This window comes from Populus trichocarpa, chromosome 4 (genome assembly GCF_000002775.5).
Source record: "Populus trichocarpa isolate Nisqually-1 chromosome 4, P.trichocarpa_v4.1, whole genome shotgun sequence".
Classification (NCBI taxonomy): Eukaryota; Viridiplantae; Streptophyta; class Magnoliopsida; order Malpighiales; family Salicaceae; genus Populus; species Populus trichocarpa.
The window spans coordinates 2,431,038-2,450,297 of NC_037288.2; the positions used below are offsets into that span (position 1 = coordinate 2,431,038).

At 34.2% G+C, this 19,260-nt stretch overlaps 4 protein-coding genes and 1 pseudogene across 6 annotated transcripts; 4 read left to right on the forward strand and 1 right to left on the reverse strand.

Moving 5' to 3' along the window:
• The first annotated feature begins 774 nt into the window (after nt 1-774).
• On the forward strand, nt 775-6,906 carry LOC7490774 (kinesin-like protein KIN-14C). 3 transcript variants are annotated; one of them, XR_008059086.1, is made up of 18 exons: nt 775-1,030; nt 1,770-2,015; nt 2,124-2,268; nt 2,807-2,916; nt 3,040-3,159; nt 3,272-3,475; nt 3,561-3,770; nt 3,845-3,919; nt 3,998-4,144; nt 4,217-4,355; nt 4,462-4,574; nt 4,955-5,116; nt 5,199-5,404; nt 5,590-5,671; nt 5,759-5,863; nt 5,944-6,048; nt 6,210-6,557; nt 6,691-6,906. XR_008059086.1 is itself a non-coding variant. In XM_002304946.4 (17 exons), exons 1-17 carry the CDS (start codon nt 986-988, stop codon nt 6,369-6,371), a joined length of 2,376 nt encoding a protein of 791 aa, XP_002304982.1. In that variant the 5' UTR covers nt 775-985; the 3' UTR covers nt 6,372-6,906. The 3 variants fall into 3 exon arrangements, 2 of the variants coding, with proteins under 2 accessions (XP_002304982.1, XP_024455862.1); XM_002304946.4 differs by having other exon boundaries at nt 6,210-6,906; XM_024600094.2 differs by having other exon boundaries at nt 4,465-4,574; nt 6,210-6,906.
• Nucleotides 6,907-7,198: 292 nt separating this feature from the next.
• LOC7494320 (thioredoxin-like protein CXXS1) lies at nt 7,199-9,246 on the forward strand. Its single transcript, XM_002304947.3, has 3 exons — nt 7,199-7,464; nt 7,718-7,840; nt 8,951-9,246. Exons 1-3 carry the CDS (start codon nt 7,363-7,365, stop codon nt 9,101-9,103), a joined length of 378 nt encoding a protein of 125 aa, XP_002304983.1. The 5' UTR covers nt 7,199-7,362; the 3' UTR covers nt 9,104-9,246.
• Nucleotides 9,247-10,196: 950 nt separating this feature from the next.
• LOC7494321 (transcription factor ILR3) lies at nt 10,197-12,750 on the forward strand. Its single transcript, XM_002304948.4, has 5 exons — nt 10,197-10,664; nt 11,571-11,633; nt 11,744-11,821; nt 11,899-12,061; nt 12,238-12,750. Exons 1-5 carry the CDS (start codon nt 10,504-10,506, stop codon nt 12,502-12,504), a joined length of 732 nt encoding a protein of 243 aa, XP_002304984.3. The 5' UTR covers nt 10,197-10,503; the 3' UTR covers nt 12,505-12,750.
• Nucleotides 12,751-13,958: 1,208 nt separating this feature from the next.
• Nucleotides 13,959-17,282, reverse strand: LOC127905210 (sulfite exporter TauE/SafE family protein 5-like; annotated as a pseudogene).
• Nucleotides 17,283-17,774: 492 nt separating this feature from the next.
• On the forward strand, nt 17,775-18,982 carry LOC7494323 (cysteine-rich repeat secretory protein 38). Its single transcript, XM_052452528.1, has 2 exons — nt 17,775-18,611; nt 18,768-18,982. Exons 1-2 carry the CDS (start codon nt 17,882-17,884, stop codon nt 18,842-18,844), a joined length of 807 nt encoding a protein of 268 aa, XP_052308488.1. The 5' UTR covers nt 17,775-17,881; the 3' UTR covers nt 18,845-18,982.
• Nucleotides 18,983-19,260: the final 278 nt, after the last annotated feature.

Sequence of the window (19,260 nt, forward strand, 5' to 3'; positions counted from 1 at the left end):
ATTATATTTATTTATTTTTTTATTTAACATTAACACATAAAAAAACATCAATTTAATATTTTTTTATATGAATAGTAATTTAAAAAACACTTTAAAAAATAAACTGAGCTACAAAAATAAATACACCCTAAGTTTGTAAGTCATCATAGTTCAATTAGTCACAACACAAGCATAGTTGTTACAAGTTGATTTTGAACCTAGCTTTGTTTTTTTTTTTAATTAAATTCAATAAAATACAATGAAAACTAAGTATTTTAATAATTTAGTCAAACTTCATTGAATAAACACAAAACAATTAAAAACATTATTTTAATAAAAAAAATTAATCGAAATTAACCTAGTGATTAGTTTACATGGACTCCATTTTATATCACTCTTTTAACTGGATATGATAACTATGTTTTTAAGTTACTCTATCTCTTTTAACTATTAAAGGGTGTTTGAGAGTGAGATAATAATTATTTTTCAAAGTTTTTTTTGTTAAAAAATATTTCAAAATAATATTTTTTTTATTTTTTAAAAATTATATTTTACATCAACATATAAAAATAATCTGAAAATATAAAAATAAAAATTAATTTAAAGTAAAAAAAATAAAAAAATTTAATATTTTTTAAAAATGATTTTAAAATGTAAATATTTCTAAACGAGGCCTGAACTAATGAGTCGAAAATTTGAATTTTGGTCCGAAAGGTTGCAACGTACACTTTTCTCCAACAAAGGGCAAATCAGTAAACATATATAGCAAACGCCACATCTTCCAGTTTTGAAATCAAAGATTCAATTCAAATTTCACGCTCCGCTCAAAACCCCAACGTTCTCTCTCTCACACTCCTAAAGATCTCAACTTTCTCTCTCTTGCTAATCGAACAATCAACGGTCAGAATTCAATCTTGGCACCTTCTAGTACAATATAAGTGAAAACCAACGGATTTGATTGATTCTGCGTTTGGCTCGAGAAACTTTTTCAGGGTAGTAGCTTCTCATGACTTCTAGGAACCAGAATCGGCCTCCTCGAAGTCCTTCTTCTGTAAGAAGTTTTTAGTTTCTTTCTTGTTCTTGTTTCTGTTGCTGTTTTTGTTTTTATCATCGCTGTTGTTTTCCTTTTGTCTGTTTTAAAGGGGTTGTTTGGTTGCCGAGAAAATAAAAAGGAGGTTCGGATCTTGAAAAATTTAAAGAAAATTTGTTGTTTTTAGGTTTTTCGAAGTAAAATGCTAATGGGTTTTCTGGTTTTTATGTTTAATGCCTTTTCTAATTGTGTGAACTGATTTTATCTTATCGTGTTGCCCTTAATTAGTTTTAATTAATTGTTGCGTGAATTTCAAAATTTGGGTCTCTGTTATATTAATTAATCTGATTTCTGTTTAAGTTTATTTAAATAGCAGTAAATCCCAGTTTAGCCTGAAATTTGCCCTTCTGGGTTTCTTCTGGGTTTCGAAATTTGGGCTTCTGTTATATTAATTTGTCTAACTTTTGTTTAATCTGAATTAAATAGTAGTGAATTTCAGTTTAGTCTGTAATTTGCCCTTCTGGGTTTCAAATTTGGGGTTCTGTTAGGTTAATATTTATGAAATTTATTGGATAATTCGAAGTTTGTTTACTGGGTTGTTGCTGATTTGTGGTTTGTTTTGTGTTGATTAATTGTTCATTTATTGGATGTAATTGTGTTCTTTAGGTTTAATTGAACAATCGTTGCTCTGGTTTTTTGGTCCCATTTCTTTAGTTAGTTGAATTTTCTTTTGATGTGATGCTTTGTTGGGGTTTTGTAGAAGAAGGAAGGGGTGGAAAGTATCCCATTAGATAAGCGGAGGAGGATTGGGATGGGAAGAACAGGAGGAGCCACGAACGCGGAACGCAAGCCATTTGGTTCTGTTAACAAAAAGCTGGATGTTGCTGCCACCAGTGATGTGGGAAGCTGTGTTGAGGGTTCGGATTGTGGCAATGTTGAGTTTACTAAAGAAGAAATTGATGCGCTGGTGAATGAGAGATTGAAGATGAAGAAGTTTGATCACAAGGTTTTACTTGGTTATTTTTGTTTTCTGGTGAATTTGGTTTAGTGAAGGGACTGTTTGTTGGTTTGGTTTTTTTTTGAAAAGTTTGGTACTGTTGTTTTGTTTTGGCAGGGTAATATGGAACTAGTGAGTGAACTTAATGCCAGGCTCAAGGTTTGTATCAAATGGTTCCAGAAGAGGGATGAAGCCCATGTTGAAGGGGAAGGAAAGCTTCAAAAAGCTTTAGATGCTTTGGAGAAGAAGTGTGCTGAAACTGGTACTTTTGGTTCTTTAATGTCTCATTCCAGGACTACATGATCTTATGTTTGTTGACAAGTGATTGACAATCTAATCTATTGCTTGCACCCACATACATTGACTGAGTTGATATAGGATTCATAGGTCAGTGTCATTCTCTATGATAAATTGGTAATCGAGAACCTGCAAATGTAGTTACCCGCATCCATCATTTGTTTCCATGAATTCCATACCAAGTATAGTGAACCATTGATTTAACTCTAGGGGTCTTGTTTATTTGAAATTTCTTGGCTGATCACATGATGTCTGCTGGGAATTGGGATTCCTTTTGTTCTTTTGTAAAATAAGATGGGTTCTACTGATCGTTAGCTTATGTATTGAAGATTAGCCAGTAATTTGTGTCATAGAATGCATTCAAACTGGCCTACCATTTTGATGCACAGTACCGTAAAATGGTATCCCTTTGGTTGGGTATTTTGTTTGTTATTTGACCAATGTGTACTAACTCAAGGAGACAATTTTTTTTTTTTAATGTTGATTCATTTGTGTTCTTCCAGAGGCAGAGATGAAAAACAAGGAGGAGAGATTTAGTGCAACTATTAGTGAGCTGAGGCAAGATAATACTTGTGTACAAGAGAGACTTGTAAAAGAAGAATCAGAAAAGCTGGTAAATTTTCAATTTGTTACTTTCTGCTGTGATATTTTCTTCCTGTTTCTTCATCTTCATCTTCTTCTTCTTGTTTTTTTTTTTTTTTTTCTTATTTTGATATTGTTTTTTTTTTGCAAATAGGATGCAATTGCTTGTCATAGAAAGGAAAATGAAGCAAGAATTGCATTAGAAGCTTTGCAGGCTTCTCTATCGAAAGATCTTGAGAAAGCCCAACAAGATATTTTAGTTGCCAATCAAAGGGTAATTCTTGCATCTTTATTTCTTAATGTTACTTCACCATGTTTTCACTCTATGTCTCTTAATTCCTTATGTTGCTTAACTTAATGATTGATATCTTTGGTGAATTTTGCAGGCTGCCTCGGTTGATGATATGTACAAGCGATTACAAGAGTACAACTTGAGTTTACAACAGTACAATAGCAAGCTGCATTCTGAACTTGAAGTTGCTCGTGAGTCTCTAAAACGTGTAGAAAAAGAGAAGTCTACTATAATGGAGAACCACAGTACATTAAGGGGTCACTATAGTTCATTGCAGGATCAGTTAAATTTAGCCAGGGTATGTTTCTTTCAACTGTCATCAATTTAACAGCTTGCAAGTGTTCTTATTATTTAAATTGCTATGACACTTCGTATTTTTCTAGACTGCTCAAGATGAAGCTTTGAATCAGAAAGACACATTAGCAAATGAAGTGAAATGTCTCCGAGGAGAGTTGCAGCAGGTTAGAGAGGATCGTGATCGCCAAGTAGCTCAAGTGCAGGTTTTAACTTCTGATGTGGTGAAGTATAAAGAAAGTACCAGTGAATCCTGTGCAAAACTAGAATATCTGATGGAAAAAACAAAATCCTTGGAGGTTGTACATGCCACTTTCTTATAGAAGCCTAGTATTCAGTTTTTGAAAACTCTGAGATTAAGGTTTTGTTGCAGGAGACATGCTCTTCTCAGAGGGAGCAGATACGCCTGTTGGAGCATCAGCTCACTGCTACAAATGAAAAGTTAAAGGTATTGGAAGTTGGTTATCTTGTGCATCAACGATTTTTTTAAAGGAAACCTAACAATATCCTTGTTTGTTTGTTTTAGATGTCTGATTTATCTTCTATACAAACAAGGGCAGAATTTGAAGAGCAAAGGAGAAATGTACATGATTTACAGGAGCGCCTAGCAGAGACAGAATATCAACTAGTTGAAGGAGAGAAATTGAGGAAAAAATTGCATAACACTATCTTGGTAAGAGTTTCTTTTGTGCTAATTTGTGAAGCCTTGGATGATGGTACTAACAAAACAAGCCTTGTATTGCAGGAGCTAAAGGGGAATATTCGAGTATTTTGCAGAGTGCGTCCTGTGTTGCCAGATGATGTTGCTGGGTCTGAGCAGCCTGTCATTTCATATCCTACCTCAACAGAAGCTCTTGGCAGAGGCATCGATGTAATACAAAGTGGTATAGACATGTTTCCCAGCATAACTGCACATTACATATTTTTATAAAAATCCATGCTTTCTTTATGACAATTTTTTTTTATAAAAATTCTGGCTTTTGTTCTCAGCAGGACAGAAATATCCTTTTAACTTTGACAAGGTGTTCAATCATGATGCCTCTCAGCAAGAAGTTTTTGTGGAAATATCACAGCTTGTGCAGAGTGCCCTTGATGGCTATAAGGTGATTCTACTGTCCCTTTCTCTTGTACATTGGGATATTATAAAAATAGATTTAAAAAAATTAGCCTTGGTGAATTGAAAAGATGAAAAGAATTCAGTAGCAATTGTCTAGAGTGAATTGTTCTCTAGGCCATTATTCTTAAAATAACTTGTAGAGGAATGCAATTGTATTTGGAAAAGAAGTTTTAGGTTATTATTTTGATTACAAAAATACATTTCAAAATATTAATCTTAATTGGCTCTCCCAATGATTTCTTGTCTTACATGTTTAAAAACATGCATGAAAGTGAAATTTTAAATTGAAATTAGTTCTGTTTGTCTGATAGATCCTTTTAGCTTTACTCATGGCCCTAATCAGCGCCAATGGGCTACATTTGGCAGGTATGCATCTTTGCTTATGGTCAAACAGGTTCAGGAAAAACTTATACTATGATGGGCAAGCCAGAAGCTTCAGAGCAGAAGGGGCTGATACCACGCTCTTTAGAACAAATATTTCAAACAAGTCAATCCCTTATAGCACAGGGTTGGAAGTACAAAATGCAGGTCTGCATCTAAAACTACTGTTCAATGTCTAACACTGACTTGCAAATCTAACTGTCTTTTAATTTGTGATTTAAATTTGCAGGCTTCAATGCTGGAAATATACAATGAAACCATTCGTGATTTGTTGTCAACAAATAAATCGAGTGGTGCAGAAAATGGAGCTCCTGGAAAGCAGTATACCATCAAACACGATGCAAATGGAAACACCAATGTCACTGATCTTACAATTGTGGATGTTTGTAGAATAGAAGAGATTTCTTCTCTTCTTCGGCAAGCTGCACAAAGCAGGTAGAGTAATTTCTTTGATACTTAAAGATGCTTTTGTCTTGTCGTGCAAATTTGTAGAGTTGAATTAATTTTTTTCCCATCATTTTTGGCTTAACAAATTTTGTTAGGAAATGTTAGTGCTTGTTGCATCGTAGTTAAGATTATATTAGTTTGAAAAGTTTTTGCTTGCCTGTTTGCTTTTCTAGGTCCGTTGGTAAGACCCAAATGAATGAACAGTCTTCAAGAAGCCATTTTGTGTTCACATTGCGTATATCAGGAGTAAATGAGGTGCTTATTTGTCCAATGTTTCGTGCAGGTGCTTAAATTTTCTGATCTAAATTGATTAATGTTCAACTTTTTTTCATATGTTGCTAGGGTACTGAACAACAAGTGCAAGGAGTTCTAAACCTCATAGATCTTGCTGGAAGTGAGCGACTCTCAAGGAGTGGGGCTACTGGAGACAGGTTAAAGGAAACTCAGGTTTGCTCCATTATAATCCAGTATTGCGAACTCTGTGTTTCATCTCGATGCTATTATGCTAACTTGTTCTACATGATCAGGCCATTAATAGAAGCTTGTCAAGTTTGAGTGACGTGATATTTGCTTTGGCAAAGAAAGAGGACCATGTTCCTTTTAGGAACTCAAAATTGACTTATCTTCTGCAGGTAACACATGAGTTCTAAAGACACCTCCAAACTCTTTGCATCTTTTAATTGAACGAAAATACTTGCTCCAATGAGCGGGAATCATTGTGTACATGTTGTTTCTGGTCTCAGACGATTGGATCTATCTAAACTTTAAGATTTTTTCTAAAATTTTATTACAGCCTTGTCTAGGAGGGGATTCCAAAACCCTGATGTTTGTCAATATTTCCCCGGATCCTGCTTCAGTTGGCGAGTCCCTTTGTTCCCTTCGGTTTGCTGCCAGAGTCAATGCTTGCGAAATTGGGATTCCTCGACGCCAAATGACTGCTCAAATGACATCTTGACCTGCAGATTTGCACTTGAGTTATGGCTAATGCTCAATTGCTTCTGTTGTGTGTATCGCCACACCTTGATTTGTAACAGAGTAACTTCTATTTAGGGTCATTGATGTGCCATTGGGGTGTTTGCAATGAGTTTGGGTATTCGCCTGTAGATGCTAATAATTTGTACTCTTAGAACTACATGTTGAGGTTAGGATTTTTGTATTTGCTCATTGTTATAGGAGTCAATGTTGGCTAATTGATAACTCGAATGAGTTTGCAATGAGTTTGGGTATTCGCCTGTAGATGCTAATTATTTGTACTCTTAGAACTACATGTTGAGGTTAGGATCTTTGTATTAGCTCATTGTTATAGGAGTCATTGTTGGCTAATTCATAAGTCGAATGTCAGAAATCACCAATTGGAGAACACAGGTACAAAGGAGGCTATAGAATCTAACCAGTGATTCTAAAAGATGAGTTTTCATTTTTACAAAGTTATGTATATCACTTTCACAGCCTATCTTTATAAGATATTGTAATGTTAGTGGTTTGATTCACTTTGGTTTGAAATTCTGAGGGAGTTTCTGTTTTAGTGTACAAAGGTCAAGGGCACACAAGCACTGTTTTATTTTTGCTAGAGTTCAGGGGTTTGGGGGCCTTGTATTTGTGGTTTGGGGTCCTATATAGATCTGTTGGTAAGGTTTAAGGCCTTGTAATTCGTGTACTAGGCTTGTGTTTTCTCCCAAATGACCTTGACCCAGCCATCAAAAACGTGGACCCGCTTCAACTTGGCATTTTCCCTTAAAAAAGGCTAGATGGATAAAGTAGAAAATATCCAAAATTTGACAAAGATCAAAAAGTGGGTCCAAGTGTGGCATTTACTTTTGTAATCTAATTGTACAAGGACGCCAGAACTAGCAGTGTCTAGATTCTTAAACAGGATTCAGAAGCAGAAGCAGAAGCCAAGTAGTTAAAAGAAGAGAAATAGTAAGGAGAAAAAGAAAGTAGGAGACATGGAGAGCCAAGAACAGCAACCTAAGTCAAGAGTTATAAAGGTGGAGTCAGTGGAGTCATGGGATTTCTATATCACCCAAGCCACCAATCAAGCCTGCCCTGTAAGTTTTTTTCTATATCTTTTAAGCTTCACAATTGCCATCTTAGGTTTACAGCAAAGTTTCTAAGCGACGTGTCTTTAAATTGTTTCTAGCTGATTTTGTGTTCGAGGAACAAAAATACGCCTTTTATAGACCTTGATTGACAACCATCGAGAGGTTTTATAACATCGGTGATGAGTGGAAGAAGTTGTCATAAAAGGGTCTCTTTGGTTTGGAATATTTTGCTTATTGTTGAGGCCATGTTGTTGTGTAGATCGTTGTTCACTTCACAGCTTTATGGTGTATGCCATCAGTGGCCATGAACCCAGTTTTTGAAGAACTGGCCTCAGCTTATCCAGATGGCCTGTTTCTCATTGTTGATGTGGATGAGGTTAAGGTAATCAATTCATTGCTTGAACCAAGAATGATACTACCATGTTTCTATGCGTACATGCTTACCTTTTCTGCATGCATACATACATAAATACATGTATGTATAAGATATTTGGTAGTGATATCTTTACATATGACTTCAAATATTTGCTGATTTGATTCCTTCACATGAGGTTGAGTATAAGCATCATTTGTTTTTCATAGCAACTTTATTCTTATTTTGATTGATTGGAAGTATCATCACTAAAATATCTCTAGGGGACATATGCTAATTCTCCAACTTAATTTGAGTATTTTAACAATATCTTCTTACAGGATTACAAATTCCCACTGTCATGTAGCCACAAGAACCTTAAGTGAACTCCTCAACTGATCTGAACCATTTCAAGTTTCAACTGTATCATCATTTTTGTTAAAGATCATGATGTTGATTGAGTGTTTTTTGTAGCTAAGCAAATCGGGGTTTTTCAAAACAACATTGTTTCAAAAAAACAGGGTATTTTCAATGACCTAGCTCGAGTCGGTGATTCACTAGGTTGACCCACTAAGTCAAGTCTGGTCTCATAACTAGGCTTTTGACTCTGACCCGGGGTGTTAAAGTTTCTACTTTTGTTGATTTGAACCTTTTAGTTTCCAAGTACTGATTGCTTTTCTAGCACAACTTTTAGGCACTTAAATTGATTTCAGCAATGCTTTGGTTAGCTTAACACCATTAATCTCAAATGTACATAATTTTGTTTAATCTAATTTCTTTTAAGTGGCAAGATTTTTACTGCATCTGGACATTATTTTGACACTTTTCTACCAAACTGGTAGAGATGTTTTCATAGCCTTGTTGCAATCAAAAATTACAATTTAACAATCATGGTTCTTGATTAAGATGGTTCTTTGACATGGTATCATAGTCTTGTTATTCAAATGAACTTGTTTCATAGATATGCTAGAAAGTAATCATTCATAGAACTTTGTTTAAATTTTTAGATTAATATCATTCTTTTGAAATGTCATAATCTCTTTGAGAAAGAGAGGGCCCGTGGTTAGATGTTTGATATTTTTCTGTTAAAGTTATTATCATGTGATTTCGCCACATTTTTCTTTATGTTGGTTTGGTCAGGAGGTAGCTACCAAGATGGAGGTGAAGGCCATGCCGACATTTGTGCTGATGAAGGATGGTGCCCAAGTTGACAAGATAGTTGGTGCAAATCCAGAAGAGATAAGGAAAAGGATTGATGGTTTTGTGCAGTCCATTCGTGCGTATAATGCATAGCCTCTGTGATCTTTATACTTTGCTTACTGAACCTGTAAAATGTGTGGTTGTTGTTGTGGTTCAGTTTTTTCCAGTGACTTTGGCTTGTAAGTGTGATTACATTCTTAATTGTGTAATTAAAACTGGTTTTTCCTTTTGGTTTACTTCCTAATTACCTTGTTTACTACTAAAGATTTGTTGCTTTAGCCAGCAGTGTGATTAAAATTTCTGATAATGGTAAAATGCAAACAATGGTAAATGCAAACAATCTCAAATTGGGACACCATGGCAGAATTTGATCCTGGCTTTGTTAATACCTAAAATTAAATTTTAATCTTGGCAGGTCCAAACAATTTCCACGATTTGTACACCTTTGTAGATTCTATTCCAGCTTTATCCATTGTACATGAGCAGGGATTTTTTTTTATATATAAAAAAATTCCATATATTATTAATCAAAATGGTACCAAATGCTACCCTAAAATCCAATACTGGTAATTTTGATTCAAGATGATACATGATTTTGTATCATATCAAATATTTTTTTTATGACTTATTTAATACTTTATAAAAATATATTTATCTTTGATCCATACCAAAAATCTCATAACGAAGTTATTTTCTCAAATAATTTTAAAAATATATTTTTATATCAATCTCATTCATTAAGTTAAAGAAGCAAAAATTAAAAGGCCATAATTATTATTTATTTTGTATTGTAATAACAATTATTTTTTATCCATCATTAAAAAAAACCCGTTTGGTTAGCTTAATAACTTATATTTTTTCATTGATCACCATTTAGAATTGCATTACTAACCTTAATTTTATAGAAATTAAAATAATGTATTTTATTTATTTATGAAGATTACTTTTTATTTATTTTGCGCATGAAAATTTATCTCATAATAATTTTTATTTAATATATTTTTTTTAAATTTATTTTTTAAAATTGTAATTATAATTTTTTTTAAATTATAACCATAAAAATTATTATAATAAATAAAAATATAGAATACCGAGTCAAAAATCTTACCCTACCAAAATTTGAAGGCCATAAAGCCCAATATTCCCAAAAGATTTGCAATGATTTTTTTTTTTCTCTTATTATTATTCTTGAACATGATGAAGGCCATCGAAAGAGTTGCTTGCTTGTGTCATGTTGCTTTCTATATTTGCTTGTTTGCTTTGCTTCACCTTTTTTCTTGACTTGTGGTGAATATAAGATCAAAATGAATATAGCAGAACGTGACACTTGAAAATAATCAAATATATATTCTCCACTTTTTTCTCCATTTCTTTTCCTTTTCATATCTTAACAAACCACACTAAATTCACTCGTGTCTTTTTCAACATTTTCGTTTCTTTCCGCCACGGCAACTCATCGGAGTACAGACCGGGAACCTTGAATTCCGGCGGAGATGGTGTCACCAAATGATAATGCTAACTGGGTTTTTGATTGTGGGTTGATTGAAGACGTTCCTGTCCCTGTTGGTGAACAACTTTGTCTTGAATCTCTTGATGAAACCCCAAACGGGTCTCTTTGGTCGTCTCATTCTTTCAATGATACTGCCTTTTTAAGGTGTCTTTTTATGTTTCCTTTTGTTTTATGAACTTTTTGTGATTGGCAAAATTCAATTTCCCTCCCTTTATTACAGCAAGTAGGTAGCTTTGTTGTTGTTGTTGTTGTTGTTTTGTTTAGAAATTTATGTTGGATTTGTGAATTTAGTTTACTATGCTGTCTGAAAAGACTGAATTCTGTTGCTTATTGGACAGTATGACTTGCAATAGCAAAATGGGTTTTGCAAGTTCTGTTGATTAGCAACCATGCTAATGTTTGTTGCTAGAATAGAACTTGGTGTATTTGTTGATGAGTTTTTGAGATTTTTTAGCAATATGATTGTTCTTCCACTGTTACAAGTCACCTCCTTTTTGAGGTTTTGATGATAGCATCATCTAATTCCTTCCCCAATATAGTTGGAAGATTGTTAATTTGTTATTCTATTTTCAATAAAAGAGAGATCTTTTTTATTTTTTTATCCAGGCATTGGCTTATTTATTCAGGTTTATTGGTATTGCTGTAAGTGGGTTATTTAGTACTGGGATTTGGATTTACTTCTTATTAGGAATGAGTAGTTAATATGGCTGAATGGTTCCATTTAATTCTTATTAAGTGTGATATTAGGTTTTCATTATGAATTTAATTACCAATTACTGGCTTTTTAGTATATCTTTCTCGATGCTGCTATAGGATGTTTAGCAACACTGCAACCATTGGAGGGTTTCTGCTAAGTTGTGTGCTTAAGGATGAGGATTTTGATCATAGGAATAGCCGTATATGTCTTATTTGCATGTCTACATTTCGTGTGCATGCACACAAAGTTCAAGTTTTTGCTTTCTGGCATGTTAGTTTTGATGTAATTGAATCAACTCTATCTGTTTTATGGATGTTCTAATCATTATCTCTCTCTATCCTTTTTGTCTTCAGTGCGGAATTCAATAATTCATTTGAGAATTCAGATGGTCTTAAGGAAATTGGGTTTCGAAAACGGTACAGTGTACACAGATCAATAATAATTTGTTAGTCATTTCTTTGATTTTTTTTTCCATATCTGCTTTTGTTGTGCACAAACTTTTATTTTTGCGCAAATTGTATGACAGGGTGAGGCATGGATCAGGTAATGCACCTGGCTCCAAAGCATGCAGAGAGAAAATGCGGCGGGATAGGCTGAATGACAGGCATGCTAAAGAGCCCTTCTAATGCTCATCTTCTTTGTTCTCTTTTTCCCTCATGTTTAGTTTGTCATGGACTCCAGATTCATGGAATTGGGTGCTCTTCTAGATCCTGGAAGGCCTCCTAAAGTGGACAAATCTGCTATGCTAGTTGATGCTGCTCGAATGGTGACTCAGTTACGAGATGAATCTCAGAAGCTGAAAGAGTCTATTGAGAGTCTACAGGAGAAGATCGATGAACTAAAGGTGTGCTTTGGATTTGGTATTCAGTGATTTGACATTATCTTTAATCTGGAACACCTAAAAAAGGCTTGAAAAATGCATGCTATTAATTATATGGAATCTGTTACTATAAATGATTACGCAAAGGAAACCTGGTAAGTTCTGTTGTCGTTTATCTTCTTTAAACTTTGTATATGTAGGCAGAGAAGAACGAGCTTCGTGATGAGAAACAGAAGCTAAAGATGGAAAAGGAGAACCTAGAGTGGCAACAGAAAGCCCTGAGTCCTCCACCAACCTACCTACCTCACCCCCCTGCCATTCCAGCTCCATTTTCTGCCCCAGGCCAAGTTGTTGGCAGCAAGCTGATGCCCTTCGTTGGCTATCCTGGAATATCTATGTGGCAGTTCATGCCCCCCACTGTTGTTGATACTTCTCAGGATCATGTTCTACGCCCTCCAGTCGCTTAAGTTATTCAGGCAGGGATTTGGTGTCTACATTCTCACAGAGCACTGGAAGCCTTTGTTGCCTTGCTAACTATGATTCTTGTTAATTGTCACAGATAATGTTTCTGTTCTTTCAATTGTCTTTTGTTCTCGTAGATTTGTGAAGTTTTAGAATGTACGAGTGCAATCACTGATGGGAAACTTGGAATTCCCAGCAATCACTGGGATATCTTGTAATTTTCATTAATCAGACTTGGTGATTTTGGTTTACCAGTTTTTATCTATCCAATCCGTTGCTCATTTCTCTTTTGATACAGGTGTTTATGTGCACTGGTGTATTAAGATTGGAAAATATCTTCCGAAAAAACTTCCATAATTTTATTTCGAAGGATATTAATGTCCTGGTTGCTCTTGATGGCTAATCTAAACATAAGGAGGATTTACATTTTTTTTGAAGTTTCCACAAGAATGTATCATAGTAGGGACTAAATATACATGCATAAGCAAGTGCTTTTGCTAAATCCACAGCTTTTTATTTAAAGCCTGACTCAAAAACTGATTTCTAACCTTCGAGCTATTTACTAGTACAAAAACTAGCCACTGCAAATGACTAGATATTACTACTGTGGTATGTTCAGCACCTGCTGGTTTATAGTTTGATGTTGGCAGCTCTCTTTTCTGTGTAGTATCCATGCTGCGAAAATTATTGCAAGAAGAATTTGGAGGGATGAGACAACCCGATATCAAAATCCACAGGATTCCATTGGTATAATACCCTGCATATACTTTAAACTTTCACATATATACAAATATCCCAGGGGATAATACCTATAAAGTTTGAGATACCTATAACATTTGACAAGGTAAAAACTATGTCTGTGTTATCTTCATCCAAATGTAGAAAATTCTGTTCATCTGTCTAATCATTAGATCGTGACTTGCAAGCTGTGACTTCTGATTTTCAAGTTCAGAAGAAACTTAGTGCATCAAATACATTGATGTTATTGTCTTTTATCATTGATAATCCAATTGAAGGAGTAATAGCCTAATAAATTTCATCGTTATGGCAAAATTGCATGTTTTCTATGTGCATGTCCTATTGCCGATTCTCCCAATTGTAAACTCCAAAATGAAGGAGCTCTGAACATGTCTTTCGTTATATTCCACTAAAGAGAAACAATTGAAAAATGATATAGCCTGGACTTATCCAGAGTTCAGCAGGAACTTCCACAAAATTTCTCTTCCAAAGTTCCTTTAATCGTGAAAAGAATGATAATTTTCAAGAATAATCTCTAGACTTATTATGGCTTTGATGAGTTGTGTGATTGCATTATGCTTTATTGTTTCGTTCTGATAGTCCTACAGCACATGTGTGAAGTCTGCATCTAGAGAGAATCACCAGAGTGGTAGAAAAGGTACCACAGAGCTATTGGATGTTCCTAGTTAGATACCAGTGCTACAACTCAATGACCTGGTCATCCATGGGAAGATGCAGAACAATTCCAATCACTAATCTTATGTATAATCTTGCAAAGAAGAGAAAATAAGTCATAACTCTCCATACCGATTGCCACGAAGAAGATAGAGGAAGGAGAAGGAGAACCAGATCATGACTAATATCCCCAACTTCATCCATGGAAACCTCAATATGCCACAAGTTAATTCTACACCCAAAAGAGGCTCTCTGACACTCTCCACCTCTCCACTTCCTTTAGTGCTAGTCTCATTTTTAACCAACCATTTCTCAAATTCCCACAACCATTTCTCTTCACTTCTTCTGATTCCAACTTCCAACGAAAAACACCATTCTTACAAGTCTTAAAGGTAGAACAAGAAAAACAGCAAACAAAATTGTGATTAGCCACTCTGGAAAAACAATATTACAAGTAACCCCTACACTAACTCCCAAGAACATACATGGTTCTGACAGAAGTGCAATATCATAATCTAACAAGGTCTTACCACCAAATTTATCACTTCCGGTACACAAGTTACACATGAGATTAGCTGTAGACCCTCCCGTGACCATAAAAGCTGAGAAATTTGAGGCTGTTTTCAGGTCAAAACCTGCCACAATAGTCAGTACAGGAATATACAACCCTCCACCACCAATGCCACCTGCACTAGATATAGAAGCAGCTACGAAACAGAAAACTCCTGCTAGCAACGGTTATGGAGTAAAGACATCTGAATAGAGTTTGGATTAAGGGCTCAGTATTCATAAGACATGCCTTTGCTGTTTGATTATAAGTTGGATGATCAAGGTGTGAGATAATGAAGTTGGCATTGACAATGTATCATGATAGCTAAAATTGATGGGTTAAAGGGAAAAAATAGAGGGGAATTTTGATGGGGTGAGGACAGTGTGGACGTAGCCCGGAGGAGATCAGGGACCAAATCGAAACCTATCTAATAGGTTGAGGGCATACTTGTAGTTTTCCTAATACTAATTGTTTCATTTCTATCTATTTAAAATTTTACCTATCTAAGAATTATTTTATACCAATGCTCATTGATACAAGTGAGAAAGGACTTCGTGGGTCAATCCCCCAAGACTTCCCTTACTTTCATGTTGAATTTGGTCCAAGTAGGGGGTTTATTCATGTTGTTGATGACGAAAAAAACTTCAAAAGCATCCTTGGTTTGAATGTGATTCTGATGAAGTCGTGGAAATACTTCACATAAAAATTGACTTTTCTTGTTTGATGAGTTTTGAGTTTGTATTAATTCTATAAAAACAAGTTTTTTTTTTTAAATAAAAAATATTTTAATATTTAAATTAATATTTGAGTTTTTCTTAGATGACAAGCATGTATAAATTCAAGAAGATAAAAATAATATTTTTTTTATGTGTAAAAAAAAAAGATGTTTGTTCTTTTTGGTTCATTGTGTTATTTATATAGTGAAGTTGTATAGTAAAGAATGAGCTTCATTCTCAATGTAGAGTTAAAGCACTAACCCAATACCGGGATATTTGTTTAAGACTATATTAACCTTATAAAAGTAAATTAAAACAAATTATGAAGTTCAATTCTTAACATACCTTTTCAAATTGAGGAATGAAAAGATGCTATTTATGTTTTATAAAATAAATTAAGAAATATATAAACTAATAAATAAAAAGAGTTGTTAACATGAATTAATTATTAAAACGATAAACTAATCTTTATAGTAGAAATAAAAAATAGATGCGCATACAAATATGAATTAATTGAATAAAAAAACATCTAAATATAACCCAATTTACCCTTTCAGGCATGTTTGTAGAAAAAGACATCACCATCGAACTCTCGTAGTCGAATGAAATCTATTAACACCAACAACATTGAGTTTTATTGTCGAAAGTGGTCATTCACCTACCTTTTCTCTCATTTGATTTTTTCAAGTGACTTTCTCTCTTCTCTTTCAAATTCATGGAATAAAATATTAAGAAAATAAAATTTTAGATCAAACTTAAAATTATAAAAATTAAAAGGACTATAAAAGTAAGAAAAGGAAAATAGGTGGACTAAAAAGACTTTTTTATTGAATTTGAGATTGATCACATGATTTCTCCTTGTTTTACACTTTGATTATTCTTTTTTATTGAATTCTTTCTTTTTTGTTAATTAAATGGTTATTAATTTGAGTATAAAAGGCTGTAATTAAAAATAAAATTTGGAGAACAAAAATAGTTAAAAAATTGAGTTACCATGAATTGCTATAGGTGTTTTAATATATTTTGTGATTGTAATGTAATTAATCCTTTAATCGATGACAATCACATTTGATGTGATGAAATTCTTTGCATTTATATAATTGAATTCCCTTCCCATTGACTCTAGATAAACCTACGACTATGAGATATGTATGAAGTTGACCTTCCTCTGCAATTCACCCCTCCATTAATTTACTTGTATAGACTATATTTCTTTTATTTGATTTGACTCTCTTAATATATCTCGATAAAAGGCATCATAGCCTGTACTTACTATATCCTTGCCATACAACAAATTGTAGAAATCAAGGAATTAAGAGAGGAAAGTAGCAAATGAACCTTGTATTCTGCCTTAATCTTTACATCAATTTTCCACTATTGATCCAAAATTCTTATGGGATTTCCATTTTTTCTGTTTCTACAACTTTTTTTCATATCACAGGCATCAAATTTTCATCTATAACATTATTAATAATGCCAACAGCAAAACAAAGTTGAACGTGCTTATATATACAGTTAGATTCGAACTACTCCTTCTCGCCATATTCTATTCCCTCTAGCTTTCCATCATTTCACCATACATTTTAAAAGAGCAAAACTTTCTTGTCGTTAAACTATTCCATGGTAAGTTGAAGCTTGTCGCTAGCAGACTTCTCTCAAGATAAAAACCAAATTAATCTTTCAAAACCGAAGCTATATTAATCCTTCCCATTTTAAATTAAATATATTTCAAGTGTAATTTATATAAAAAAAATAAACAATTTTTGAGAATTAGTTTTTATTAATTTTCATATGTTTTTAAATTATCCCAATCCTATCAAGTTTGAGCAGGGTAATGCTAAGCATATTTCTTTTTTTTTTTAAAAAAAATTATACTTTAAATCTTTTAATTTATTTGATAACTCTTTGCATAACAGGATCAACAAAAAAAAGTGTAACTGATTTAATGACCATAGTTCCTCTCTATACGAGCTGCTGCAAAAGCTCTTGCACTGTAGTGGGCACATGCAATGACCAAATAGAACCACTTGAGCATGTTTGATCTCTCATAAGCTGTCCAGCGCAGTGACACTAGGTTATAATGATTCAAGCTCCTCTCAATCATCTTCAGATTTTCTGTTAATTAAAATTAAATAATTAAGCACAAGTTATAGATTTGCTGGTACAACTTTCAATTCTATTTTTTCATTAGATTAGGATGAGGTAAATGATAATGATTTCTTTCATTACGGACCTGTTTATTTATTTATTTATTTATCCAAGACAATCTACTTACAAATTAAAAATTATAATCTCCCAAAGTCCCATTGCTTAGCCTTTGGTGCCCGTCTCCAAGTCCATGGTTTAGGTGATGACTGTACGTAGAAGGCAACAACATGCACTGAACCAGAAGCAACAAGCTACGCTTGGATTGACTTTAATTTTTATATTGCTAAGCATATCTATCTGAAGCGTAATTTAAGCAAATAATTTGAATTACATTAATTTTATACCGCTAAGCATAAGCATTCATGATATAAATAAGTGTAGCTACGTTTCATTGACTTATTCTATTTCATAGTGCTAAACACATTCAAAGCATAAGGAGTTGACTTTACAATAGAAAAAGGCAAAAAATGCAACGATTTGATAGTTTTGATTATGATATCAACATAAATAGAGAACTTAGCCCATTCATGACTTTTCCCTTAGATTCAAAAAAAGATGGAGATGTTAATATTCGTTATATTTTCAACCTTGTTGTTATCTAGCCCTTGCCATGCTGACACAAATGTGAATACCGGTTCACAATGTTCTGAATCTGATAGGGCTACCAATAGCAGTGAATACGAAGCCAATCTGAGCGGTATGCTGAATTCACTTGCTGCAAATGGGCCTATCCACGATGGCTTCTACACGGCCGAAGCCGGAAAAGGTGTTAACAAGATCTATGGCCTTGCACAATGTAGAGGTGATATTTCCGCCGCAGACTGTGCCGCCTGCATCAAGAATGTTACCATGGTACAAGGCTGCTCAAACAGTAGAAATGCTACGCTGTGGTTTACGTGGTGTTTCCTACGATACTCAAACACGAGCTTTTTCGGTGAATGGGATCAATCAGGAATGGCAAGTTACAACGATACCAATTTTGAAGATCCAAAAGTGGTCTCAGAAGCACTTAACTTCACGAACACGCTGGTATCTACAACTCCGAGCCAGCCTTTAATGTACCAGACTGCAGTATTGGATGTTGGACAGAACGGAAAGAGGTATGGCATGGCTCAATGCACCAGAGATCTCAGCAAGAGTGATTGTGGCATGTGCTTGGAATTTCAATTGGTGACTTACAAAAACTCAGTTGGAAATAAGAGAAGTTGGGATATTTATGGGTTTAGCTGTAGCTTGTGGTACCATGATTACCAGTTCTACAATATTTCAACCCCAGCAAACGGAGGTGAGTTCAGTGAATTCATTAAACTATAGTTCTTTTATTTGACGATTAAGGGTATTTTAGATTGATTTATATATGCTTAATTAATTGAGACTATTTTTTTTCTAATTCATTAAACAATATTGATTCACATATGCTTGTCACTTGGCAATACTGCAGGCTCCACAAGATCCTCACCACATCAAGTTGCAATTGGCATGGCCTTTCCGGCGCTAGTGTTTCTTTTAGTTCTTTAGGTATTGAATGCCTCTTTTGTTAATAGAATTTTGTTTTTTTTTTGGTGAAAATCTGTGCTTTACAAACCTAAAGATTAAACTAAGAGTGTAATACAGGATCCAATCACGTCATAGTATAAAATTAGCTAATCAATCAACAACTAGATTTGCTTCCCGATAAACATGTTGACTCTTCACCTCCTAGTCTCTATCCAAAAACCTCTTGGCCTTGTCAATTAAAGCATAGTTTGCATCCACCTTACTTTGATTTCTCGAGATAAAGAGCTAGTCGATGAAAGAGTTGAATCTGACTCATCAAGAACCAGTTTTCTAATTCCCAAGTTCTAGGCCAACTCTAAACTGCATATCACTGCCCACAATTAAGCCTTAATCGAAGAGCAGTAACCAGTGTTGAGCAAAACCTATAATCCAAGATT